Below are 10,437 nucleotides of genomic sequence, written 5' to 3'. Positions count from 1 at the left end.
CAATCATTGCGGTCATTTCAAGCTCAAAATAGGCTAGTTATCATGTGGTCGAAACAGCTGAAGGATTAAGTGCATCATTAACAACCACTAGTTGTTTCAGCCAAGTATAGACTAACCCTTTGAAATGGTTTCTGGCTGTGAATGTGGCTCAACATAGGGAAAAGTGGCCGAAAGAGGCTTTCAGATTTTTTTGCTGTAGCTCTTCACTCATAACCAAGAAGGGCTGGAGAAGGAGCCCTTTTTCCTAAGAGCAGAGACATGACTTGAGCTAGAGATATTCAAATCTAGTTGGAATTTTAAGGAGTTTAAATCCCTCCATTTCCACCAAGAACACATTCACAGTTGGCATTTTGTGTGGAGAGTAGCTTGTAGTCAAGAGATCTTTCCATTGGTCAACTTATTTTTAATAAGTGTGGTGGCCTTTGCAGGTTTCAAAACAAATTAACATTTAATCCTCTCAGAGCTCAATGCAAGGAGAGGGCTGCATTTACCACTTGACCACTTTCCTCTCCTCCCAAAACTTCCTCCTTTAGAAAATCAGAAATAAATTAAAAGAGCATCTGGAAGGGCCAACACAGACCACCCAGTGGTCTTTATAAAATCATATGCTATAGAATCGTCCTCTCTTTTGATCTTGGTTGGGTGCCAGAAAGGCTTGCTAGATGGAGAATTTCTTTCCTCTGATGATGGTGAAGACTTCTAAAAAGAAAAAAATAGAAGAAGAAGAGGAATTCCATATTAGAAAACACAATATAACATGGGGATGGCATTGCAAATCCATGGGGAGAAGGATTCATGTCGAGATAACTGGTTATTAATATGCAAAAACCTTCTAATTAGAGCCCTGCATCTCCCCTTCAACAAAATTGTATTTAATGTTGGTTAAATACATAGATATGAAAGGAAAACCTAAAACCTTTTAGAAGAAATCATAGCATATCTTCAAAACTTTGGAGTAGGAAAGAATTTTTTAATCTATAACACAAAAAGAAAATTTAAAAAACAATGACTTTAAAGAGGATTGATACATTCTATTTAATGTTGGTTAAATACATAGATATGAAAGGAAAACCTAAAACCTTTTAGAAGAAATCATAGCAAAAATTCTTCATGACTTAGACTTAGGCAAAGAGTTTTTAGGTATGTCTTTAAAAGCATGATCTATAAAAGAAAAAATTGATAAATTGGATTTCATCAAAACAAAAAGTGCCTGCTCTGCAGAGGACAGTGTTAAGAAAATGAAAAGACTGTTAGAGAATCTTGCAAATAACATACCCAGTGTGTGTCCTGAATATACAGAGAACTCTCAAAACCCCGCAGGGAGCAAATAAGCCAATTAGAAACAGGCAAAATCTTGAGCAGACACCACCAGCGCGGGTGTGCGGACGGCAGGTAAGCAGGTGAGAAGTGTTCGCATTAGCAGCCATCCGGGAAATGCACATGAAAGCCACACTGAGCTGTCAGTCACACCTGTTAAATTATGGATAAAATATTTAAAAATTCTGACAATACCACATGCCGGTGCGGCTGAGGAGCAAGTGAAAGCCATCCATGGCTGTTGGGACTGTGCCGCTGTGGAAGACAGTCCGGTGGTTTCTTACGGAGTCCTGCGTACACTCACGTGTGACCAGCAGTTCTGCTCCCAGGTGTTCACCCGGCAGAAATGCAGGTGTGTTCGCACAGAGCCTGCCTGCAAATCGTTAATTACACCAGCTCTATCTACAGTGGCCAAAAAACGGGAAACAACCCAAGCGTCCTTCACCAGGATGGTCCTCGAGGCGAACTAGTGCGTCCACACAGGGGACACTGCTGAGCAGGAAGTGGACAGACTGTTGAGACAGGCAGGACCCCGGAGGACCCCAGAGACAGCGCACTGAGCGAATCTCAAAAGGTTCGCACCGTAGGATCCCGTTTACACGACGTCTCAGACAGAACCACAGGGACGGGGACCGATGCCTGGTTTCCAGAGGTGGGTGGGGGAGGAGGGCGAGGGGAGTGTCTCGGGCGGCAGGGCCGTGTCCTGGCTACAACTGTGGGACGCAAATCCACGCAAGGTTGTACACCAAAAAGGCCAGTTTCGATAACTGAAAAAAAGTTTAAATTATATGTATCCATATGTATGTATGTATTTTTCTATGTGTGTGTGTTTGTGTGCAAGTGTAGAAAAATACGTGAAAATAAACCAGAGTGATAACAATGGCTCCTTCTGGGTGCCAGGTTTACTTGCAGTTTTTATTTTTGTTTGTGTATTTCTGAGTGTTCTAAATTTTCCATACTGACCATGTATGACTTATGTAATAATCCCTGCTTGAGATTATTTAAGAAAAGCAAAACTCTTCTGTTGGGATGGGGTGCAAGCACCCGGGGGGCTTGGGAGGGCCTCTGGCCTCGTCCCCCGTCCCCTGTGCACCCTCTACTTCTCTGCATTTGAAGCAAGTTCTGGTTCAGACAGAGTCTGGCCTCCCGGGCCGTCCCACTTAGCTGTGGACATGCCTCGCTTACCTGGAGGTGGGGCCCTCTGAGGGCCAGAGCAGGAGGGGCAGCTGCTTCTGCCCTGAGCACACGCGATGGCCAAGCCTGCGTGGTTTGCAGGTTTTTAAGGCGTGATTTCAGTCAACGTAAGGGGTTGTGAACATTCTCACAGTACCCAGACCAAACTGATTTTATTTACGTTAGGACCCGCAACACAGAGGGGCTCTTTCGAAGTCTGGTAGCTGCTGACTCCTGAGTGGCTGAGACAGGACAAGAGCGAAGGTTTCTCCTCCCCTGTAGGCTGCTCCCGCTCTCAGTTCTGAGGGGAAATGCTGTGACTTAAACCCCAGCTGTGAGGCGCGTCGATGCCGTCATGTGTGGGCGTAACAAATGAATAAATCTTTGCAGACGCTCTCTCGCCCGGCTGGCTGGCCTGGGCGGGAACGTTCTTGGGGTGATGCTCTGAGCATCGGGGCCTCAGTGGCGCGTCTCCTCTGTGTGTCTCCTCCCCGTGCAGTTCGAGTTCATGATCGAGTCCATCCTGTACGCTCGGGACGCCTGGCTGAAGGAGGACGGGGTCATCTGGCCGACCACGGCTGCGCTGCACCTCGTGCCCTGCAGCGCCGACAAGGACTACCACAGCAAGGTGCTCTTCTGGGACAACGCCTACGAGTTCAACCTCAGCGCTCTGAAGTAAGTGTCCTCAGCGGGGACCGCGGCGTCCGTGGGCCTCCCACATCCGCCAGGGACGGGCGGGTGCTGGGCGGGTCGTGCTTGCTGGGGCTGGGAGCCTTCACGCAGAACGCTGCCTGTGCCTTTCTGCGAGTCTCTGCCTTCTCAAGGGAGTCCTCTCTCCTCTGTGGACACAGTCACTCTGGTTTTAGGGAAACTGTCACCGTGCACCTGGGGCCCCAGCACAACCTCAGCTCCCTGCGGAGCTTTCCCGCCTGGCCAGCTCCTGGTCGGTGGGGCCGTTCTTGCAGGGGGGGCCAGGGGGGCCACTGGCACGTCTGCACCCAGCCCCCGCCTGCTCCTGGGGGAAGATTTGGGGTGAGAAGAGCCTGGGGAGAAAGCGCCACTCTGAAAGCCGCAGGGGTTTCCAAGGCAGACTAGGTGGGCTCTGTCGTAGAACGCGTGTGAAGCTGATCTAAGTTCACCACGTGCCTGAGAACTTTGCACGTTGCTTTTAATGCCTTTAAACTAACAGATGCGATGGGAATTAAAATGTCCTTTGTAATCTAGGTTCCCAAATAGAATGGGAAAAAGAAGGTTGTGTTTATAAACGAGGTCTTTAAAAATGTGTGGGTTAAAACACAAATGTTTGTTCCCACTGAGAGCTATAAATTCTTAATGAGAATTAAAAACGTGCTAGTGTTAAAGTGATACCTACCATTCCTGGTGTTTTGCAAAGAAAGCGATACTCTGAAATAGTGATTTCCTGGTTTTTAACATCGACACATTTGTATAGCTGAGCTTCAGCTCTAACGTGAAATGATTTCCTCAGCGCTGCCTCTGCTGAGAGAGGCAGCCAGGCCAGTGCTCCCCGCCGAGGATTCTGCAGAAAGGAAGCAGGAGAAACCCGGCATCCCCTGGGAATTAGGGAAGGGGCCCTCATTCCCTAATTGCACAGAACGTACAAGAAGTTTCCAGTGCATTTAGTGAGGACCAGATGAACCTGAACTGCTGACACGTGCGGGCAGGAGTTGGTGGCAAAGCGTGGTGCCCTTGGGTCTTTTATTTTTTTATTAAAAAATACAAAAAAAGAAAAAGTAATGCAAAGGTATGGAATCTCCCAGGTAACATGTGGAATCATCGCAGCCTCAGTCAAAATCCCCAAGGCAAGAGTGGGGCGAGGTTCCTCACCAGGTGGTTCTGTGGTTTGTCTGGGGAAAAACGGGTAAGAAGGGCCGGGGCACTTTGAAAGGGACTGTGCGGAGGTGCGTGTGCTCCCAGGTGGAGCTGGAGTGACCAGACCGGCATGTGCCGCGAGCAGGGTCAGGTGAGCAGAGCAGGGTGGCACATAGGGGACAGGAACCCCAGCGCCCGAGAAAGGTGGAGGGAGCGAGGGCTGAGTCAGCTTGTCATTCTGGGACACTTGATTAGTCCTTTGGGGAAAGTTTTTTCTTTCGTCACACCGTACATTGAAACTTCATTCTGTGTGGATTTAAGCGTTTTTGTGTTAAAACATCAACACCAACTACTGGCGGCTGTGGGGTGTGCCACACTGACCCAGGTAGAGAAGACGGCGGCAGAAACGAAGGACGGCATAGACGCTGGGCTAGAGCTTATGGTATTTGAAAAAAATCCATGGAATGAATGAGCCAAAAAAAAAAAATTTGACAAACTCTATGTGCCAGAAATCAGCAAAAACACAATTCTGAAAGGAAGTAATTAGGAAAAGTCACTTGTAGACAGATCTTAGAATCAATTAGAGAAAGGTGACTATCCAAATGAAATTATAGCCAAATCACTTGAACAAGCAAATTACAAAAAAGAAATAAAATTACCAATAAATATTTGAAAAATCAGAACATTGTTGGTAGTTAAAATGCAAATTAAAACAAATACTATCTTGCCCACCAGAGGAGCGCAGATTAAGCTGAGATAGTAATCTGCGCTCGCCGGCGGCAGTGGAGGTGCCCTTGGCTTGCGCTGCCTTTGCCCAGGGTGCGGCGTGTGGCCAGGCCCTCAGAAGTCTGTGCCCCCTGGTCACCGCCAGAGCCTCCCGCTCAAGACGGTTCTTCCCGGCGTCATGTGTCACGGTGAGTTCGTGTTTGCCGGAAACCCGGAAAACACCTGGCTGTGCACAGGAACGTGGTTAAATTGCCGCACATCCGTCTGACAGAGTCGTGCAGCCGTTAAAGGAACCATGGGTTTTAGGAACGCGTGATGATATTAGAAAGCGTTGAAGAGATACTAAAATTAGCAGGACAAACCGTTTATACAGAATGTCTCCTATTCTGCATAAATAAGTAAATATATAAGAATATGGGGAGAAAAATAACTAAATATATCAAATGCTCAGGCAGGAATATAGGGAATTTAAATTTTGTCCTTATACTTCTGTGTATTTTCCAATTTTCTTATAAATTTGTAATTATTTTTATTATCAAGAATATTCAGAAATAAGTACATATAATGGAATCTTTATTAAAACACTTATTTGCTATTTCAGAAGTTGCTGCTTTGCTTAATTTTTTTAAACATTTGCACGGTAAATTATAGGGGACTTTCTGGCACGTAGGTGCACAGTGAGATGGGTTAGCAGGGGAGCGGAGTCCAGTTGTCTCTGCCGCGTTGAATTCGCGTAACAGCGTCCAAGTATTGCTCCTAAATTCAGGCTCAGGGGAGCGTTCAGTCCTGCCGATCTGTTGCATTTGTCACAGAGCAGCCTACAGCAGGAGCACCTTTTTCATTTGCTACGGAACAGAAGATCCGCAGAAGGCATTTTGAAATAAAATAGATTCTAGAACTACAGAACACACTGCAGCCCGTATCTTCCAGGTCGTGCGGGTGAATGTTGGTTTCCATGTGCTCTCTTGCCGGGAGTAAGACGTAAGAGGGGAGCCCCCCACATGCTCTGGGGGTGCTGTCCAGGTCCAGGCTCAGGAAGGCTCCGCGAGGCCCAGGTGGGCCCTGCCGGGCAGGTGCTGGGTCTGCAGGGAGGGAGGCAGGGAGGGCCCAGTGCTGCTGCTCAGCCCCGCGAGGGGCTCGGGATCCTGCTGCTGCAGAAGAGAAGCGCGTGCTGTGCTCACACGTGTGTAAAAGCCCAGGGTGTCCGTCACGACCCTGAAGTTGCTTTGCCCTTTTCTTCTAGATCTTTGGCAATTAAGGAGTTTTTTTCGAAGCCCAAGTATAACCACATTTTGAAACCAGAAGACTGTCTCTCTGAACCCTGCACCATATTGCAGCTGGACATGAGAACTGTGCAAATCTCCGACCTGGAGGTGAGAAAAAGCTGAATTGCTCCCTTCTTACATTAAATAACCGATGACTATGAAACACTGAGAGGCGGCCTGACATATCGTAAACCTTCAGGGAACGCGGGGTGTGTGTGTAACTCATTGTATTTTTAGTACAAAGAGTGAATTTATAAACCTATTGCTACTGATTTTTCCATCCTTTTTTTGATGTTTGTTCTATTCTGATTGTCGTATTTTTACATCATTTTCTTTACAATTAATCTCTTTAGCATCTTGAATTATTTTCAGATTTATGTTTATATTCTCAGCATCTTCAAAATCAAATAAATTGTTTATCATGGTATTTGAATTGAAAAATTATCCCAGTGTTCTTAGCTGATGACAGATTGTCAGAAGTTGTTCCCCTAGTTTCTCTGTGGCCAGCCAGCATGAGTGTCCCAGGCAGGTCCAGCGTGTACTCAGGACCTGCCGTGCCGGTGGGGATTAGGCGGGTTCCGCAGGGAGCCAGGCGGGTGGTCCTCAGTCAGTCCTGGCTGAGGAGAGGCCCAGCTTTGGCACAGAGCCAGGTGCAGGGGGCGGCTGCAGGGATGGGGCAGAACATGGGGCAGTTGAAACCCAAACTGCTGGGAACCTTTTTGAAGATCTGTAGCATCTGAGCTGTGGGCTGCAGGTCTTTGTGGGGACGGTCCTGGGAGGGTCTCCCTGTGTTCTGAGGCTTTAGGGGCTGGGGTGTCCGGGGAGGCCAGTCAACCTGCTCAGACTCATGACCTTGTCCATGCACTTGACCCCTTGACCCCAGACCATGCGGGGCGACCTGCGCTTTGACATCCGGAGGGCCGGCACCCTGCACGGCTTCACAGCCTGGTTCAGCGTGCACTTCCAGAGCCTGCAGGAGGGCCAGCCACAGCAGGTGCTCAGCACCGGGCCCTTCCACCCGTGAGTGCGGGGCTGGAGGTTCGGGGGGGACGGGGATGGGAGGTGGGGACAGGGTGGACGGACAGGAGGGGTCGGGATTGGGTCAGCTGTCCCTTCCAGCACCTGCCCGGTGACGTGAAGGGGGCCAGGTCTCCAAGGGCTGCAGGCTGGGTGGGATGTGGTGCTGGAACTCGGCCCTCCCCAGCGTCCTGGTGTCCAGGGCGGCTCCAGCCAGGCCTCCTCCTGCCCCGAGGTGCTGGAAATGGGGGCCCAGGACACAGTCTTGATGGGGGACCTGAGAGGGAGAGACAGGAGGGCCAGGCAGGGCGGGGCAGCGGGAAGAGCCCCAAGCACTTCGAGACATTTCTAGTACAGCCCAGGGCTACTGGGTCTTCCTGCCTGCCCCGCACGTTCAGGCTGTCCTGCTCACAGTGGACATAACTCTCCCAGCAGTGACTCGTTTTGGACCTGATTCTGCTGTGTGTATCTCACGCAAATAGCAGTGACCGGACATTGGCATGAGGAGCCTGGACAGCACAGTGGCTTGGGCTGGACGCTGCTGTGCCTGGGGAGGGCAAGGGTGTGGGGAGTCAGGCACTGCATGTGGCCTGTGCCCCTCAGCTCCCCGAGTCCACCAGGCCACCCAGGGTGAGCCGTCCACACTGCCCCTGGAGTCTAGCCGTCTCTAGGACAAGCGTCCGTGCTGTGGTGTCCGAGGTAGCGGTGTCTACCTCACCGTGTAACTTTGATCCCAGTGTGTCCCATAAAGACTGTTTAGATCTCAGGGCTGGGGGTGTTTCTGTACCGTAAATTAGACTGGAGGGTCAAGCTCAGTCCTGCCTGGCTCCAGGGAGGACTGCAGGTCGTCTGAGGGCCACGCATGCGACTCACAGGTGGCGGGGCAGAAGCCTGCGCACAGCCCGGTCGGCACCTGAGGCCATGTGGAGACTCACCTGGGCAGCTTCCAGTAACGCACACCTCCTGTCTTGCAGCCCCACACACTGGAAGCAGACGCTGTTTATGATGGACGACCCTGTCCCTGTCCACGTGGGAGATGTGGTCACGGGCTCGGTTGTGTTGCAGAGAAACCCCGTGTGGAGAAGGCACATGTCAGTGGCTCTGAGCTGGGCAGTCACTTCCAGGCAAGACCCCACATCTCAGAAAGTAAGATATTTGTAAAATTATGTCTTGTGGGTGCAGGTCCTCCGGGAGGCAGGTCTGGGCATAACAGTGGCAGATGGCTGGTCACTTGGCCGCGGCCCCTACCCCTCTGTACCATTTATTTCATCCTCATGCAGGAAGTGGATGCTATTATCAGCTTTGTTTCCCATTTTACAGAACAGGAAGTGGAAGGTTTGGGAGGGTGAGTCATTTCCTCCGGTGGCCCAGTCTGTCAGTGAGCGTAGAGACCCCAGCAGCCTGAGGGTCACTCCTGCACATCCAGAAGAGCCCCCTCGGGCAGAGAGACGACCGTTGAGCCGTGGCCCACCCTCTGCACAGACCCTCCTGGCTGTTCAGGCAGTAGTTGCCCCAGACATGTACTGGAGACGCACGTCTGACTGGGGGCTTTGTCTTCACACGTGAAACCACATGCAGAGCGCCAGTGGGGCTGGGGCTTGAGAGGCCCTGCTCCAGCCTCAAGTCTCAGAGGCTGCTGAGAAATGGAATTCTCTTCTTTGGATTCAGGGTTAATGTGGGAGACAAAAGAAAAATCATCATGTGATTTCCCTTTATTTTTTAATACCTTTTTTGTGCTTTGCTTTGTGATAATTTTAAGTTAAAAATTCAGTGTTTGTCATTTAAAAATTTCTGCACTTGAATGCCATTCTCTTGTCCGGTATTAAATGATTAGGAAATACTATGTTAATTAAACAAATGCTTTATTATTTGATTGCCTTGTTCTCATTTGTCTTTTTCAGGTTGGAGAAAAAGTCTTCCCCATCTGGAGATGACAGTGGTGTTCTGTTTGGAAAGCAGCGTGCGTATCTTGAGGGATGAATATGAGTGAATCAAGACGCACCTGGCTGCTCACACGTGCTCCGTGAAAGTCTGCGGACATTCGCTCCGCATGGACCCTCCCCGGCCTGGCAGGTGACGTCAGGGCCCTTCACAGACACACTCGCTGCCCAGCTGCCCTCGCTGCCAGTGTCCGCCCTCTAGAAGTAGGCTGTGTGTTCCAGGTGCCGCCCCGTGGTAGGTCAGTGTTCCCACGCTAGGTCTAGTTCTACACTCCTAGGACGCACGCATGTCAGCCTGTGTACCCTGTGACAGTGATGTTCACGCGTCGTGTTCGTGGTGTCCTTACCGCTGTCGGCTCATCCAGTTAACATGCAGGATGTAGGATTGCAGAGCCGTGCAGGTGTGTGCAGGGGATGCCGGGCTGCTCTGGCCCAGCTGAGAGCTGGAGGTGGCAGTGCATGTGGCGGGCTCTGCATGGGATAGTACCGTTGCATAGTCGTCTTCCAGATAAATTATGTGTGGCACATAGTACATGCTCAATAAATATTTTTTAATGAACGGATGTTGTGTGTCTTATTTCAATACATATACATGATTTTTATAAGCACAGGGTCACATTATATGCATTGCTTTGTAACCTTTATATTATGAAGAAGCTTCCATGTCAGTAGATACACACCCACAATTTTTTTTGTATTGTTTTGATTTTTAGTAAGATTTTATTGGAAAATAAGGTATATACTAAAAACTGCACGGTCACAAATATATAGATGATGAGATTTCACAAAGTGGACACAGGTGACCAGCACCCAGGCCAAGCCTGTCCACGGGGCCTCTACTCAGTCCTCTCTCAAGGGCAGTGCCCTGACTTGTGATGCTATAGATAGATTACTTTTACCTGGTGTTGAACGTTATATGAATGGTATTATACATGTATTATACATGTGTACCTCAAAAAAATGAGGTCCCCTCTGCGACCTCATTTAGCCTTAACTACTTCTGCAAAGGCCTAATCTCCAAGTACAAGCACACCGTGGGTTAGGGCTTCAACATACGAATTTTGGAGGACACAGTTCAGTCCATGGCACTCTCCTGGCCCTCCAACATCCATGTCCTCGTGGAAAATACATTCATTCCACCCCAGAAGCCTCCAAAGTCTTAGCTCGTT

The 10,437-nt window shown here is 49.5% G+C and overlaps 1 protein-coding gene across 1 annotated transcript in view; it reads left to right on the top strand.

The window, feature by feature from the left end:
* The window catches only part of PRMT2 (protein arginine methyltransferase 2), a 31,175-nt gene extending 21,373 nt beyond the window's left edge, over nucleotides 1–9,802 (top strand). The window contains exons 7-11 of the mRNA XM_012652700.1: nucleotides 2,990–3,165; nucleotides 6,290–6,419; nucleotides 7,195–7,331; nucleotides 8,303–8,474; nucleotides 9,230–9,802. Of these exons, the coding sequence (XP_012508154.1) occupies nucleotides 2,990–3,165; nucleotides 6,290–6,419; nucleotides 7,195–7,331; nucleotides 8,303–8,474; nucleotides 9,230–9,262 (648 nt within the window). The 3' untranslated portion in view covers nucleotides 9,263–9,802. The remainder of the gene's footprint in view (nucleotides 1–2,989; nucleotides 3,166–6,289; nucleotides 6,420–7,194; nucleotides 7,332–8,302; nucleotides 8,475–9,229) is intronic.
* Nucleotides 9,803–10,437: the final 635 nt, after the last annotated feature.

Source organism: Propithecus coquereli, unplaced genomic scaffold, assembly GCF_000956105.1.
Source record: "Propithecus coquereli isolate 6110/MARCELLA unplaced genomic scaffold, Pcoq_1.0 Scaffold399, whole genome shotgun sequence".
Lineage (NCBI taxonomy): Eukaryota > Metazoa > Chordata > Mammalia > Primates > Indriidae > Propithecus > Propithecus coquereli.
Note: the sequence above shows the minus strand (reverse complement) of the source record. Positions and strands in the feature narration are given on the sequence as shown.